Below are 17,195 nucleotides of genomic sequence, written 5' to 3'. Positions count from 1 at the left end.
GTGTTATGTATTAACCCGAACTATGTTTCTCTTCCCAAACTGAAACAGCAACATTCTTTTCACTTTTCCTAGAGCTGGCACCTCAGATATTCTCAGTTGTTGACCTATGATTCAGCTGTGCTCAGTTATTCCTTGAAGCCCAAAATACTGCCATGTAGGTCATTATGGTTTTGGATGATAGAAGTTGTAGTCCAACAATATTTGGGGACCTAATGAATAGCAATAGCAATACCAATAGCAATATTGGGGATCCCCCTGCCATGGAGGAAGGGTGACATATAATCGCAAGAGAAAAATATATAACCATTTTCCACCATAGCGTTGACTACCAGGTTAGGAACATAGGAACATAAGAAACTGCCATATACTGAGTCAGACCATTGGTCTATCTAACTCAGTATTGTCTTCATAGACTGGCAGTGGCTTCTCCAAGGTTGCAGGCAGGAATCTCTCTCAGCCCTATCTTGGAGAAGCCAGGGAGGGAACTTGAAACCTTCTGCTCTTCCCAGAGTGGCTTCATCCCCTGAGGGGAATATCTTGCAGTGCTCACACATCAAGTCTCCCATTCAGATGCAACCAGGGCAGACCCTGCTTAGCTATGGGGGACAAGTCATGCTTGCTACCACAAGACCAGCTCTCCTCTCGAGGTTTATTTATTTTATATATTTATTGTTCAATTTATATGCCGCTTTTCATTAAAATAATCTCAAAGTGGTTAACAATATAATTAAAACAATGTGCAATTAGAATACAAAAGTACAGATAATATAAATATATCTCTATTTTTTTAAACAAATTAAAACCAGGTTCCCGTCTGTTGTCATGTTCATTATGGAGTGCTAGGTGCATCTCTTGTCAATGAGAGACAGAAGCTGGCTGCCATAATACATAGAAATTCTGTTTTCTTGCATTTGTTTCAACCGTTGTTGTTTCAACATTCCAAATAAATCAAGATCAGAGCTGCCCTTTATCCCCCTTCAGGCCTGCCACTGAGCCATATGTATGAAAGATGCTAGTGCAAATTTAGAAAATGGGTAGACCTTTCTGCAGCCACATACTACAAGGTTGGTATTTCCAGCTTTTCCATTCATGGTGCTCTACTGATGGGACAAGGTACATTTATTTACATTTGCCCCCACCCTCCTCAAAGCCAATATTTTAGACTGCAAAATAGAGAGTTATTGGACAGGACTTGTATACAGAGAATCCATCCATCCATCCATCATATTTCTCTACCACTTGACATGTGCATCCCTAGGCATTGTGCATAAGCTGAAAAACAACAAATATAAAACAAGGTAAAATGCTTAAAACAATGTTGTGATATAGAACCAATTTAAATTTATTAAAAGCCTGAAAAACAGGTATATCATACGGGTCTTTAAAAAAAAAAAACCAGCCAGAGATGGAGAAACTCTGGTTTTAACAGGGAGTGCATTCTAGAGCCCCAGGGCAGCCTCAAGGAAGGCCTGCTCTCGAGTAGCCACCAAATTAGCCACTGGTAGCCATAACCGGGCCTCCACAGATTATCTTAATAGGCGGCAGGGTTCATGACAGAGGAGGCTCTCTCTTAATAGCAATAGCAATAGCACTTACATTTATATACTGCTCTATAGCCGGAGCTCTCTAAGCGGTTTACAATGATTTTAACATATTGCCCCCAACATTCTGGGTACTCATTTTACCGACCTAGGAAGGATGGAAGGCTGAGTCAACCTTGAGCCCCTGGTCAGGATTGAACTTGTAACCTTCTGGTTACAGGGCAGCAGTTTTACCACTGCGCCACCAGGGGCGCAAGCACTGCAAGATATTCCCCTCAGGGGATGAAGCCGCTCTGGGAAAAGTAGAAGGTTTCAAGTTCCCTCCCTGGCTTCTCCAAGATAGGGCTGAGAGAGATTCCTGCCTGCAACCTTGGAGAAGCCACTGCCAGTCTATGAAGACAATACTGAGTTAGATAGACCAATGGTCTGACTCAGTATATGGCAGTTTCTTATGTTCCTATGTTCCTAACCTGGTAGTCAATGCTATGGTTGTAGGAAGTTTGTGCAAGCTAGAAAAGACTGCTCCCCCTGGTGGTGGCTTTGCGTAACACCCTTTATTTATGGTTTCAAGGCAATCCTGCCAAGCCGAAGGAAACTGCCGCTGAACAGCATGTAATCTGGAAAGCACCTTGAGAGGGTGTTCCCTCATTTTCATTTTCTCCCTGATAGTTCTTAATCACGATGCCCCTCAGGGCTAGCATTAGCACATGGCACCATTGAGCAACTGCTGGGGCCAAAGCACCCTGTGACCCACTTCCAAAACCTGCCTTGGCCTTTAGGGGAGAAATGGAGGAGGCCCCTCCCTTTACCTGAGTGGCAGTTGTGATGATTGCAGAGGAAAACACAGATTTATTTATTTATTTAATAAAATTATAGATTAAATAGATAAAATAAAAACATAGATGCTATAGCCAAGATAAGGGGAGGAGGGCCCACCAAAGGGTGTCTGTATAAAGTATCACAAAGGATATGAAGGAACATCTTATGCCTCTTTAATGAGGAACTCCCTGACAAAGCCTAGAAGGAGACCCCCAGTCTGGGGATCCACCTGGGGAAAGGTACAGCTTGCACCACCTGATCAAAGGATTTCTAGGATTTAGTGCAGGCCAGATGTTGTTAGAACAACAATTTCTTGGCCATTGTCGCTGGGATTTTGCAGTCCCAAAAACATCTGGGGACCCAAGGTTAGGAACTCCTAGCTGAAGCCTCACTCAGTCATCATAAAATCCCCTCCCTGTAGCCCTCTTCAGCAGGGCGAGGGGGAACAGGAGTCCCACTGCATCCATCAGCAGCATGCCCCACTTGCTTGTCTTCAGACAATGGGGCTTGTCTGAAGAGGGAAACGCCCAAAGCATGATGGCAGGTGCTTCCCTGATTGTGAGACTGGATCAATCCATCCTTGCAATCATGGACATGCCCACCATCACAGGGAGGACACTTCCATCTTCAGGCAAGCCCTGCTATAAGTCTGAGTGGCAGGGCATACTGCCGATGGACAGGACAAGACATTCCTCTCCCTTCACCCTGCTGAACACAGCTTTGTAGCAGGACGATTTTATAATGTTTGCATGAGGCTTTAGTGTGTTGAAAATACAATGAATATTTATATACCGCTTTTCAACAAAAAGTTCCTAAAGTGGTTTACAAATAAATAAATAAGATGGCTCCATGTCCCAAAAGGGCTCACAATCTAAAAAGGAAACATAAGATGAACACCAGCAACAGCCACAGGATGGATGCTGTGCTGAGAATGGATAGGTTCAGTTACTCTCCCCCTGCTCCATAAAGAGAATCACCACTTTGAAAAGGTGCCTCTTATCTTTGCTCACTTAGCAGGGGCCTTAAATTGTGTAAATGACTTACACAATCACATCCTAAATAAGAGGTGAGTTTTGACAATCAAGGTACTGAAAGCTTGCTGTCCCCCCAGTGGTAAAATAAAACCAAATTGCCAGCAAGGTGCCCAGTGGAAATAGATAAGGATCTAGATGAACTTTGGGGACTCACAAGCCAGAGGAATGAAAAGGGCATTTCTAATAACTAAGAATAGTGAAGCCGGGAAGAAGCTGATGCAAGCAGTCCAGTCTCTGAAGTAGTTATACAGTCAGAGACGCAGAGATGGCAATATTTTCCCCTAAGGCTCTTAAGGGTTTCGGGAACTGGGCCAAATACAGCCATGTTTTATATTGTCTTAATTGAGGAACGACGGCGATGGGATTTGTGGGAAATGGGGCTGAGAGAGTGCCTGGTTTTGGAATTTAGAGCAGCTGTTGGCTCTCAAGGCAAAAATTGTGCCTGATGCCGGACAAGTCTGAGACAATATTTTAATTTCTCCAAAGGAAAAGATAAACGGAGGACCCTTTTACACTCTTGCTAAAATATTGGTTGGATGCCTGGAACCAGAGATGTTTTAATATTCTGAACTATGCACTCCCTGAATAAATTCCATCTGGCTGTGTGCTTCCTTCCGCCCTCCCCCACCCTGCTCCACTTTCCAGAAGCAAGTAAAAGATTAAGCTAGAAGCTTACAGTTCCCTAAACTAAAGTTTATCTTCCACCAGACCTGTTTAAAAAAGTGATTATTCTGGAATCATGACCCTTCAACTGACTGCAGTCTCTTATTTATTGACACGTTGAAAGGAAGAGGCAGAAGTTGACCTGAACTGGGACATCCAAGAGCCCGAAGAGAAACACTGGGTTCTGTTGTGAAGACTTGTGGCTGTTGCGTTTCATTTTTGAGATTTGCCTATCCACTCTCTCCTTCCTGACACTAACTGCTGCTATCCCACAAACTTTCCCTGGGATTAGACAGAATTTATACCTTACCTTCCAAGGCTCAGAAATACACTTTTCTCCTACGCAACAGAGAACTATCCTGTTCCAGTGGACTCGGCACCATAGAAAGTTGCAAGACTTGGAGCAAAAAAGAAATGGGGAACATTGTCTTCAAATAATAATATAAACATGCAGCTTGCATTCTACAAGCATAGACTCTTTCTGCATACCAGTGGAAATTTGCCTCCACCCACCAGGGGCAGTCCGTCTATGTGGCATGGTGAGGTAGTTGCCTCAGGCAGTGGATTTGGGGGGCACTGGTGGGGTGGGAAGATGACCGCCTGCTGCCCACTGCCATTGGAGCAGCTCTTCACCAAGTGAAGAGCACACCAAAATCACACACTGCTCTACCTCCTCCTCTTCCACCATCTTCATGCACCACTGGGCTGCTTGAAGAAAAGGGAAGGAAGCAGAAAAGGAAATTTGGGGAGGGTGTACAGTACTGGAGACACTCTGTAGAGCATTTCCAGGGCTCAGTTCCCACAGCTCCTTTTCTTAGCCAACCCAGCAGTACACGGGCAAGTGTATGGGCAACCGAAGCCCATACGGGCAATACCACATGGGCAATCCATGGGCAACCTATGCAGTACATGGATCCCCCAGTGATCGGTACTCCCCCAGGGATCAGTACTGGGACCAGTGCTCTAACTTGTTCATAAATGATCTAGAAGTTGGGGTAAGCAGTGAGGTGGCCAAATTTGCAGATGACACCATCCAAAAGAGACTGTGAGGATCTCCAAAAGGATCTCTCCAAACTGGGTGAGTGGGAGACAAAATGGCAAATGCAGTTCAATGTTAGCAAATGTAAAGTGATGCATATTGGGGCAAAAAACCACAACTCCTCATATACACTGATGGGGGTCTGAGCTGTTGGTGACTGACCAGGAGATGGATCTTAGGGTCATGGTGGACAGCACACTGAAAGTGTTGACACAATGTGCGGCAGCTGTGAAAAAAACAAATTCTGTGCTTGGAATCATTAGGAAGGAGATTGAAAAGCATACTGTTAATACTATCATGCCCTTGTACAAATCTATAGTGTAGCCATGTTAGTGGCGTGACCATTTGGAGTACTGCATGCAGTTCTGGTCACCGTATCTTAAGAAGAGTATTGTAGAACTGGAAAAAGTGTAGAAGAGGGCAAACAAGATGATCAGGGACATGGAGCACCTTCATTATGAGGCAAGGCTACAGCATCTGTGGCTTTTTAGTTTGGAAAAGAGGCTTCTACAGGGAGACTTGATAGAGGCATATAAAATTATGCATGAAATAGAGAGAGTGGACTTCCTTTCTGACAACACTAGAACCAGGGATCATCCCATGAAACTGAAGTGCAGCAAATTTAGGGCAGACAAAAGGAAGTACTTCTTCACACAATGCATATTCAATCTATGGAATTCTCTGCCATGGGATGTGGTGATGGCTACCAGCTTAGACAGCTTTAAAAGGGATTTAGACAAATTCATGGAGGACAAGTGGCTACCAGTCTGGTGGCTATAGGCCACCTCTAGCCTCAGAGGCAAGATGCCTCTGAATACCAGTTGCAGGGGAGCAACAGCAGGAGAGAGGGCATGCCCTCACCTCTTGCCTGTGGGCTTCACAGAGGCATCTGGTGGGCCACTGTGTAAAACAGGATGCTGGACTAGATAGGCTTTGGGCCTGATCCAGTAGAGCTGTTCTTATGTTCTTAAACAAATGTTGTCATCTTTTTAGACTTCCTAATCAATGGGATGCCTTGATGTATTCTAAATTACAGGTTTGTTTTTCTCTTGCGGAAACATCTTAACACTTTTGATTCCCCCGCCATAACTGAATTAAGTAATGCATAATTAATATGCACACAAGTCCATATTTTTGTGTGAATTATTTAACATGTGCTCATCTTAAAAGTGAACCTGGATCCATGCCCCTTCAAGTACTGGTACAGATAGGAAATTTACTGCTGTACATGCATTCAACATAGCATGTAAATACCAGTGTGATACAGATCTGCATGTGTGTACACTTTAAACATATCAGGTGTTTGAATGTAACATGTGAATAGGACCCCTGTGTTAAGTAGATGTGGGAAGTGGAACCGATCCCAATGGCTGCAGTACCCATATGGGAGCAGAAACTCTGATTAGGGGCATAGGGCGTTTCTGTGAGCCTGCGCAGTGTGTCTTCCCCTTTCCCCTAAGGCTGGAACCACAGGACCTTGGCTGAGATGAGGCAGAAGTGGCTTCGGGGTAGCATCACCGCTCATGTTATGGGCTACACTCAGGCCTCCTCCTGCGAGAACAGGCCTCTGTTGGGGAACAGTGGTGGCTGCATTCGCTAGCGCTGTCCAGGAAGGAGACGTTTCCCTTCTCTTGGGTGCTTTTGCCTGCAAATCTGTACCCTCGCCACCAACTTACCTCACAGGGTTGGTGTGAGGATAAACATAACCATGTACACCGCTCTGGGCTCCTTGGAGGACGAGCGGGATAGAAATGTGAAAATAAATAAATACATAAATAAATAAAAATATCCAGGGTTTCTACTCCTGTGGTGAGTGCCATCCCTTTCACATGAAAGCCGAGTCTGATGGAAAGTGGCCTCAAGCCCTTTGCATCAAAGGAATGATAGGTGGTCGTTTTTCCTGCTCAAGTGCTAAGCACAATGATCATAGGAATATTGATATCCTCCAAAGAACAAACAAAAAAGGGGGTGAAAGTGTCAGTGTAAAGTGAATGCAAACCACACATTTATTTCTGGCAAAGGATAGGACTGCTGAAGCCCAATGTCCTAACACAAGGTTCTTTTGTATCAATGCAAAAATGCTTTTGCAGTCCTCACCATTCTGTGAGCTTATCTGCTTTCTGGCATATGATACAAGTCTGTACCTGCCGCTGAACCCCACCCTCCCAGATGTGGACCTAATCACGTACATTCTTCTTCCGCAGCTTCCGGTTATGGGAGGAGCCTTTATGGATTCACCCAATGAGGACTTTAGTACTGAATACTCCTTGTTTAATTCGTCGGCCAATGTCCACGCGGCCACCTCAATGCCGAGCCAACCAGAAGAGGCATCCCGTTCCTCAAATGATGCCATTTTGTTATGGATTGCAATTATAGCAACTATTGGGAACATTGTAGTTGTCGGAGTTGTGTACGCCTTCACGTTCTGAGAAGAAGCAGGAGGAGGGCCTGAGGAAGTGGACAGCTGCTGCACTGTCTCTCATGAGTGTGGATATGTGCGGATATGCACATATCTATATTATAATGTACATCTTTGTAAATATACATTGATAGATGCTGTTTGTTACTTAAGAATGAGTTTAGCAATGGGTAGCCACAGCAAACCCCTAGAGGCCCTTTGTAAATGGTATGTGGATGAAATTTATAATCAACTGTGTAACCCGCTAAATTGAAGTCTAATGTGAAAGGCCTGTGTGTGAATACAGTGCACACAAAGAAAAAGGCAGACTCGCTCTGCAGGGGCTTGCTTTATGGCTGGCTGATGAAACTGCTTTTCTTCATTTCTTTTGCTGTGTTTGTTTCTAGAATTCTGAACATTGGATTTCTGTATAAATGCCTCTTACGCTCTGTGATAACTTTGTTCTCTTGCTCTGCAGGGGTACAGGACAAGTAAGATCTGTTCTGTTTAACTAGAGAGGAAGGAGCCATGTAAGTTAAATGCACATTATTCATGACCGAAAGCAATGTCATAATTTTCATTTAGATTTTTATTTGAGGCCCGGTTTAGTTTCTAGAAAATTGTACTGCAGAAATGTGTGCATTTGAAATATTGATTGAGTAAGAATGATTTGGTGGAACTTATAATGAAACTAAGGTTTACAGTGATGCTGTTGATAGCCTTGTGTAGACCTCAGGTGGGAAGACATGACTGCCAAAATCCAAGAAGTCCATCATCATCCCACTTATACACATGGTTCTGGTGTCTTCTAGCCCCCACGGTGTTCAACAACATTTCTGATCTTGTAGAACAGAAAGGGAAGTTCTTGGGTGTCTGTGGATTGGAAATTGCTTCCTAACTTAGAAATTCCCACCCTGATGTTGGATTACAGCTCCCATGATCCCTTGCACAATAGCTAAAAGGCCATTGTGCCTAGGGATGATGCGTTGAAGTCCCACAATGTCTGGGGTCCCAAAGCTGGGAACCATTATCCTAGCTCTTAGCAGCTTCACGGAGAAATGTGTAGTCAGTTAAGGGGGGAGACCTCTTTTGCTCTAGTATTCATTAAAATGGTGTGTCTGCTACTCTTTTCAGCCAGGGGAGTTTCCTTTTCCCCACAACTCCTGTTGCAGACCATGTGTTTATTCCTCAGCACCTTCTGTATTCCTGGTAAGGCATTCTTGAGAGGCTGCATTGTAAACAATTAAATGACTGTTCAGCTTTCATCAGTCACATCGCTGTAGGTGCAAAACATTGTATGAGGTAGCAAAAAAAAGTAATTGCAATGCATCTTTTTAAAAAATCCTTTGTATTTTTGCAATTTAATCTCGAGTATATCCAAAAGTGGGCTTTTAAATCTCAGTGAAAATATTCCACATCAAAATAATGCTGTGATAAACCATTAATTATGAATGGCCTGACCCTACAGCTAGCTCTGCAGTTAACATAAGAACATAAGAAAAGCCCTACTGGAGGCCCATCAGCATCCTGCTTCACACAGTGGCCCACCAGGTGCCTCTGGGAAGCCCACAGACAAGAACTGAGGGCAGACCCTCTGTCTTGCTGTTTCTCCCCTTCAACTGGTATTTAGAGGCATCTTGCCTCTGACGCTGGAGGTTGTTGTATGGGGAAACAGGTTCTCAAGTTCTGACCCAAATAAGTTTTTAAAGTAGGTCTGCAAAGTTAGAGATGGAGGATCCAGGAAAGAAGGCTGAAAAAGTGCCAGTGTAGCCACAAGTGAATATTTACAGCCAGCCTCACAAATACGCACTAATGTATGCACATGTGTGTATAAAGACCCAGCCTTCAGGGAATATGGTTCATGAGCCAGGCTCACAAATTCTGAGTGCTCATATTTGTTTTTGGCAGCATCTACCCCCACCCCCTCCTGAGGTGGAAAATGGGTGATGGCATTGTTGCACTGAAAGCTTTCTCTTGTGTTATCGCCCCTTCTTTATCCCTACCTCCCAAAAGATCAAGGTAAAATTGTAGACTTTGCACAGAGAAAAGGGTCAGGGTTAGAGTACAAATGAACAAATTGTTGAACTCTCTTCATGGAGTAATCTTTGGAGGCCATTCCTGCCAATTTTCATTTCCATCCCTCTGACAATATTAATAAAAATTCTAAAAGCTTTTAAAACACTGCATATCTGACCACCACAGACACAGTAGTCAGGACAATAAAAGCAAGATAACACACTGAAAGCTGAACGTTTTGCTATGCTGTCACCTATTTCCCAGCTCTTCGGGTGTAGACCTTGTCAAAAATCGCCATGAGCATTTGTCACCCACAGACGGTACTGAACATGCCAGTTGGCTCATATACTAATAATCTGGTAATACGTTGTTCACACATTTGCATTCGTTTTCACCTGAAGTCTCCATTGCCTTTGAATCATGCTGGAAGTACCTGAATTTGAGCCTGAACCCCAATTTCCCTGATTGCCTCACGGCTTTCCATTTAAAGACACTAATAAAAAGCAAATGAGATCAATTTCACACCCCTGGAAGTTTCCAAAAGAGCATTGCTCACCTCATAATTAAATTGATTAGATATTCATAGAGTTTCAGCGGCACTATCAAGATTCTGTAGTTGTATCACATCTTGCAGTGAAATCCTTGCATGGTCAATAGCAGAGAAAGTCATTTCACTGTGGTTACATATGGTAACCCAGTATCTTATTTTTACCCAATTGGCATCCTGTGCTGTGTGATTAGTTTGCCAATATAGTGCTTCATTTACGCTAGTTTTTGGGTTTTAATCTAAGCACAGTTATCAGTGCTTGTTTATATTTGCCAAAGGAGTGGAACAAAAAAAAATTAAAACCACTCAGCCTTGAAAAATAACAGACTAGAACTAACTGGAAAAACAGAGCCAGGCTTCATTGAGGAGGGAGAGTATCAGCCATATAATCTACAAAAGATGCCATGATATCAGAAAAGGAGTAGTTTTGTATGTGTCTCCCAGATTTTCCATACCCACATGCCCTTAGTAATAGCAGTTATCTCATGTAACTTGATTAAAGAGATTCCCTTAAGAGACTGATTTGAATAACACTTGGCTTTAATATTTCCAAAGGGAGAGTGACCATTACTCTTTTTGCTTTGGTACAACCTGATGTAGCCACCTAATGGTGCAGCGGGAAATGACTTGGCTAGCAAGCCAGAGATTGCTGGCTCATATGTTCCCCAGTCTGTGGGAAACACCTATATCGGGCAGCAGCGATATAGGAAGATGCTGAAAGGCATCATCTCATACTGCACGGGAGATGGCAATGGTAAACCCCTCCTGTATTCTACCAAAGACAACCACTGGGCTCTGTGGTCCCCAGGAGTCGACACTGACTCGACAACACACTTTACCTTTAGAACCTGATGTTGCAGTGGGCACAATCTAGCATAATTGGCCTGCAGAGAGGTTCTTCAGTTACCCCTTGTCTCAAAATGGTAGGTTGCCATATTGCCAATGAAAATGTCACAAAGTGGAGAGCTAGCTTTTGAGTTCTCTGGAACTCTACTATTACTACATATATTTATATTCCGATTTTCAACAAAAGTCCTCAAAGCGGTTTACATAGAAAAATAATAAATAAATATCATTCCCTGTCCCAAGACAGCTCACAATTTAAAAGGAAACTCAGTGTAGATGCCAGAAGCAGCCACTGGAGGGCTATTGTGCTGGGGTTGGATAAAGCCAGTTGCTCTCATGCTGCTCAACACAAGAGAATCACCACTTTCAAAGGCACCTCATTGCCCTGTTAGCAGAGGTCATTCTTCTTTAAGCTGCTTGTTAACCAAAGATGAAAGCTAGGTACCTGCTAGTAAAAATTAGAAAGGGGAAAAGTGTCCTTTCCCCTTTCCTGAGATCTTCCCATATAGTAATTTTTGGCCCACTAGTTGGTGGTAGGGCACCTCTTTTGCATGCAGAAGGTCCCAGTTTAATCCCTGGCATCACCAGGTAGGGCTAGGAAAGGCTTTTCCTAAAGTCTGGAGACCTGCTGTCAGACATACTGACCAGGATAGACCAATGGTTTGACAGTATAAAGCCACTTCCTGTGTACTTAATCTCATGATGCACATGTGCCCAACTTAATCCACCCCACTGGGGTGCTGTAAGAGATCAAACAGAAACATTCCTTCTGTATCTTTCGCTCTCTCGCTAACACCCTTGACATTCCATGGCTCAACTGTCCTCAACATTCCATAGGTCCTGGAAGCCAATGAGCATGGTCCTGGTTGAGCAGTTCTGGTCTTCTCTGCTTTTTCTTTTAATTCTAGGATCTAGCATGCTTCCCCCAAGTATGCAGAAACCACTTATTTTGGCATGGCTTCATTTTGCTCTCAGATAGGCACACAACTATCCAAGTTTGGTATTACTAAATTTGGTATTTATTGATGAACAAGTTGTTCATTTATTATTTATATACTGTTTTGCAATGAAAATTCTCACAGCAGTTTATGTAGAAAAGATAATTAATAAATAAGATGGTTCCCTGTCCCAAAACAGCTTGCAGTCTAAAAGGAAATATAAGGTAGACTTCAAAAACAACCCCTGAAGGGGTATGGGTTGGTATTAATATCAGCACAACTTACCATGGTTGTTGGAGATGTTCAGTACTACCTCAAACTGAAGTGAGCTGGCATCTTTCAGACATAATTTGGTAACTTCTTGCTCACGTGCTTTGTCCTCAAACTGGCTGGAAATCTATCCTTCATGGTTTGGCAGTCCCCAAATTAAAGTTTCAGCCTTCCTTCAATGATCTATTGTGTGTCTGTTTCCCTCTCTAGGAAAGCCTCCTCTTCAATATCCTGGAGTTATTCACGATCCTAATAACTTTTCCACATTTTCCTGCAGGGAGTTGAGAGTTATTAATGTGTAATGCAGTTCTGTTTTCACACCCTGGAAAATGTAATTTAGCTTCGTTTCCTGCAGCTAATCATAGAAGTAGAGTGGGCCTGTGAAACAAACTAAGTAGTAAAACTTTTTTTTTAAGTAGGGTAAAATTGAGGCAGTGGAAGCAAAACTGATTTTTGCATTTGGAATGGTCACTGTCAGAATTTGCATCTCTGCTCCTTATTTGACCATGAGGGGCCCAGCCTGGCTGCTATCTTACTGATAAAAAACAAACATGCTAGCCCAAATCAGATGTTTAAAGTACAACAGGTCTTTAAAGTAGCCTGGACTTGTCTACAAATCATAATTTCCTATTGATGTAGTTAGGGTTAGTTCTGTTAGAGGTTGTTGATTTTTACCCACAATAGGTAAAACAGCAGAGCACTAAGGAATGAGCACACACTCCAGTTACAGAGTAAGTAGCAGAGGATGGTTTGGATATTGCAGCTATTTAGAGAAAACAAATGGAGATCCTTGTATGCCTAAACACTAAATATTTATTGGTTAAATACACTTAGATAGGAAAGACCTATCTCTAATCTAAAGGACTACATAGTGGATAGGTAAGGAGAGAGATGTTTCCATCTGCTCTCTAGGAGGAAAGGAAGGATTGTGTCTCAGCACAGGAAGTGCTGCAGAGTCAGTTCAGGGGTCATAGAGTAGGGACAGATAGGGAGACCCTGACTCACTATCTCTACTCCCAATGCCCCTAGTGGTCATTAGGACAGTTGGTGCAAAAGGTCGACGCACTGGAAGTTCATCTCCAACAAGTTCTCTCTGTTGTTTGCTATTATTAAAATAAATCAGTGCTTTAAATACTTGATTATTATTTGACTGTTAAGTTTGTGAAGTGTTGGAATGATTTCCAGCAGCAAATCTGATGTATGGTCCCACCCAGAGTACAAAGAATAGGGTGAGTTGTAAATCTAAACCAATAATTAGACTGCCATGAAATGCTCTCACACTGGCAGTTTTATAAAGACTCACGATCTAGACTCAGGGTACGGCTAAAAATATTTATATACCACATTTCAACAAAGGTTCTCAAAGCGGTTTACATAGAAAAATAAATAATATATAAAGTGGCGTCCCTGTCCCCAAGGGGCTCACAGTCTAAAACAAAACACAAAGTAGATACCAGCAACAACCACTGTTGCTGTGCTGGGGCTGGATGGGGACAATTGCTTCCCCACTGATCTACAAGAGAATTACAAGAGAACTGCTGCTTTAAAACGTACCTCTTTGCTTGTTTAGCAGGGTATCTTCAGCTGTTGTTATGGAAGCCCCCCCACCCCAAAATAGGTACAAGTGATCTGCAGGGACAGAAGTCAGTATCTGTTAAAAATGTTGTCCGGAAGTGTGGAAAGAGGATGAGCACTTGTGCATTACTCATGGTATTCAAGGCCACTTCCATACTTATGCTGGCTGACATCCAGATTAACAAAGCGCTCTTGCACAAACATATCGGGCTAGTGGAAGGCTGTTGTGCTGGGTCGTTGCACTCAATCTGGAGCGTGTGGTCCAGACTAGAGTTGCGCAGTGGGAACATGCTTGGAGTAGCCGAGCAAGGTGTGCAACTTGTGTCATGCCTTATCTGTTGTGCTAGGAACCTTTGCAAAAGAAAGCCATTCCAAGAATCACCATGACTTCCCACAGCTATACAGTCTTCCTGCACTAGTGCAGCTTTGTCCTTTGCCCAAGCATGTTGTTAGTCCAGATGTCAGCCACTGAGTTTGATCCTTTCACAAGGACACCTCCTCCCTCGCATCCAACAAGTGCCCAACGAGCTCTCTGGTCCTCCTCCCAAGTAAGTGGCTTGAAAATAATACCGTGTGTTGATTTTCCCCCAAATTATCTCACCTTTGTGTCTGGTCTGTACAATACAGATTCATGTGGAATAGTCTTCATCTGGGGCTTTTACGCACTGCTGGTTTTACCGTGAGTTTACGGGGAGGCTTTAATGCGAACTCGAAGTTCTCCCCCAAAACTGACACAAATAGTGGGTTTTTTAACCCCGGATATAAATTGGGTTACAATCTAATGCACAGTGGAAAAACCCGGATTGTGTGTGAACTGCTCCCTGATAACTCACAGGGACTTCAGGGTAAATCTAGCCGATGTGTGGATGCACTCCATCCATTCTGGAGGAGATGCAAGTTAAAGGGCTTCAAAAACCCTGTGAGAAATGTTTCCTGGCAGCCTCACTAGACGGCAGCTATAATGTGAATCACCCTCATTTTGCAGAGATACATGGGCATTGCTGGCAGCAACTGTTAGTGATGTGAGAACTCTTCATACCAAGCAATGGGGGGGGGTGCTTCATACCAAGCAATTTGGTAACTGTAATATGTAGATCAGGAATAGGCAAACCTGGCCCTCCAGCTGTGGTTGAACTACAACTCCCATCATCCCCAGCTACAGTACAGTGTGCCTGGGGGTTATGGGAGTTGTCGTTCAACCACAACTAGAGGGCCTGGTTTGCCTACCCCTGATGTAGATGGACTGTCTAACTCAACACTTGTCAAGACTATGCTCATGCAGACTAGTTTCTATTAGTATTTCTTTTCTAAATCTGCAAGAATTCTCATTTTATTCAAAAGCTTTTATTTTTATTCTAAAACAACTGGTCGGTTTGATAGGTGTGACCAAGCAGTGTCCTCTCCTGCTGTGTTCCCTTACACCAAGAGCATGTCCTCTTAAGCAAGCGATGGTTCGAAAGTTGTAAAGCTCTGAATTAGGATGTTAAGCAGAATGTTGTTGTAGATTTGTAACGTGGCTAATTCTCTCGTAGGTGGATAGTTCATCTATTTGTTCACGATTTTGCATTTCTGTTACAATCTGCTAGAAGCTATTCAAATGTTTATGAAACTTCACACAAAATGCTGTTATTTTGCAAGCACGGTCATCCCCCTCTTCTTTCGATATTTTAAGACACAACCATTCAGCGGTGCAGAATGATCCCTGAATAAGTAGTCCATCCAAGAGCCCTTCTGCATGTCTTGCCCTTCTGTAACATCTAGGGCAGGGTTTCCCAACCAGTGTTATTCCAGATGTTGCTCAACTACAACTCCCATCATTCCCAGCCACAATAAAGTGTGGCCAGGGATGATGGGAGTTGTAGTTCAGCAACATTTGGAGTACCACTGGTTGGGAACCCCTGTTCTAGGGCATCCCTTCTAAACACTTCCAGAGGCTTCACACTGTAGATATTAGTGTATTTTGTTAAGGGTTGAAGCCCCAGGACATAATAAGTTGAGGTGCTCTTCTAGAGTTACAAAAAAGTGAGTTGGGCAGAATGGATGCCATTGGCTGAACTGCTCTAATTCAAAAGAGGGCAAGTACATAGGAAGCTGCCTTCTACCAAGTCAGACCTTTGGTCCATCTAGTTCAGTATTGTCTACACAGACTGGCAGATGCTCCAGGCAGGAGACTCTCTCAGCCCGATCTTGGAGATGCCAGGTAGGGAACTTGGAACCTTCTGCATGCAAGCAAGCAGGTGCTCTTCCCAGAGCAGCCCCATCCTCTGAGGGGAATACCTTACAGTGCTCACATGTAGTCTCCCATTCAAATGCAAACCAGGGTTGACCCTGCTTAGCAAAGGGGAGAATTCATGCTTGCTACCACAAGACCAGCTCTCCTCAAGGTCCAGGGCAGGAGCGATTATTTCATGAGGCACAGGGAGGCAGTCACCTCAGGCAACAGACTATGAGGGTATCAGCAAGTTGGCAAGATGCTCCCTTCCACCACCATCTTTGGGACCAATCTGGCCCTTGCGGGCTTTGTAAGGAGCGCCTCTCCTCACGAACCTTGCAAAAAGAAGCACGAGGAGAGGAAGCTGCTGGCAACCTTCGTACCTCCCTGCCACCCACCTCCCCTTCCGAACTTGCAAAGGTGGGTTTTGAAAAGAGGCTGGCCCCCATTTGATGCCCCTCCTCAAGTGCCCAGGGAAGGAGTGCTAGCTTGCTGTGGGCTAGGAAATGAGCAATCAGAGGACGGAAGAGGGTGGCATCAGAGAATCACAAGGAGAAGCATCCAAAAGGGAAATGGAAAAACTGGAAGAGAGAAGAGTGCATGGCTTGAAGCTGCAGGGATGAGGAAGGTTGAAGTTCACATATTGATTTGAATAACCGGCTAAATATTAGTCCAGTCAAGAGGCTTGTGATGCAATCATTCTTCTCTCTTTGATACGCTTTTCCTGATACAACTTGGTTTCTTTGGAAAGGCCCACAGTTGTACTGTTTCTATCTTGTACGAATTGTTCTACAGAAACTTTTATTCTTGTAATAAACTGTTCTTGATATGTGGGGTTTGCTGAACAGAGGGGGAAATGAAGGATTATTTGTTTACCTGGGGTTTGCATAATATCATGTATTCATGACTGGTTTGAAATTTCCATGACTGGAAATTCCTTTTAACTACTACAATACTCCTTGTGGTTTATGGGCCTCACTATACATATAATTATTATTAATCAGGTGAGATGAAAATGCTTTTGTTAAAGTACAGTTATATTTGTGGTTTTATATTTAAAAAAAATTAAAGTAATCTGTGTTTGCAAAAGGCAGTGTTTTGTTCCTTTTTACATACCTCAGGAACATGGTTGGATGATATATTTATTTATTATTTATTTATTCGATTTCTATACTGCCCTTCCAAATATGGCTCAGGGTGGTTTACACAGAGAAATAATAAATAAATAAGATGGGTCCCTGTCCCCAAAGGGCTCACAATCTAAAAAGAAACATAAGACAGACACCAACAACAGTCA

At 43.3% G+C, this 17,195-nt stretch overlaps 1 protein-coding gene across 2 annotated transcripts in view; it reads left to right on the top strand.

The window, feature by feature from the left end:
• Positions 1-16,987, top strand: part of C1H14orf132 (chromosome 1 C14orf132 homolog) — an 89,384-nt gene extending 72,397 nt beyond the window's left edge. Inside the window, exons 1-2 of one of the 2 annotated variants that reach the window (XM_053283999.1) lie at positions 4,454-4,596; positions 7,301-16,987. In XM_053283999.1, coding sequence (XP_053139974.1) covers positions 4,594-4,596; positions 7,301-7,525 — 228 coding nt within the window. In that variant the 5' untranslated portion in view covers positions 4,454-4,593 and the 3' untranslated portion in view covers positions 7,526-16,987. Of the gene's footprint in view, positions 1-4,453; positions 4,597-7,300 lie in introns of those variants that run through there. The other variant, XM_053283998.1, reaches the window with a different exon arrangement.
• Positions 16,988-17,195: the final 208 nt, after the last annotated feature.

This window comes from Hemicordylus capensis, chromosome 1 (genome assembly GCF_027244095.1).
Source record: "Hemicordylus capensis ecotype Gifberg chromosome 1, rHemCap1.1.pri, whole genome shotgun sequence".
Classification (NCBI taxonomy): domain Eukaryota; kingdom Metazoa; phylum Chordata; class Lepidosauria; order Squamata; family Cordylidae; genus Hemicordylus; species Hemicordylus capensis.
Note: the sequence above shows the minus strand (reverse complement) of the source record. Positions and strands in the feature narration are given on the sequence as shown.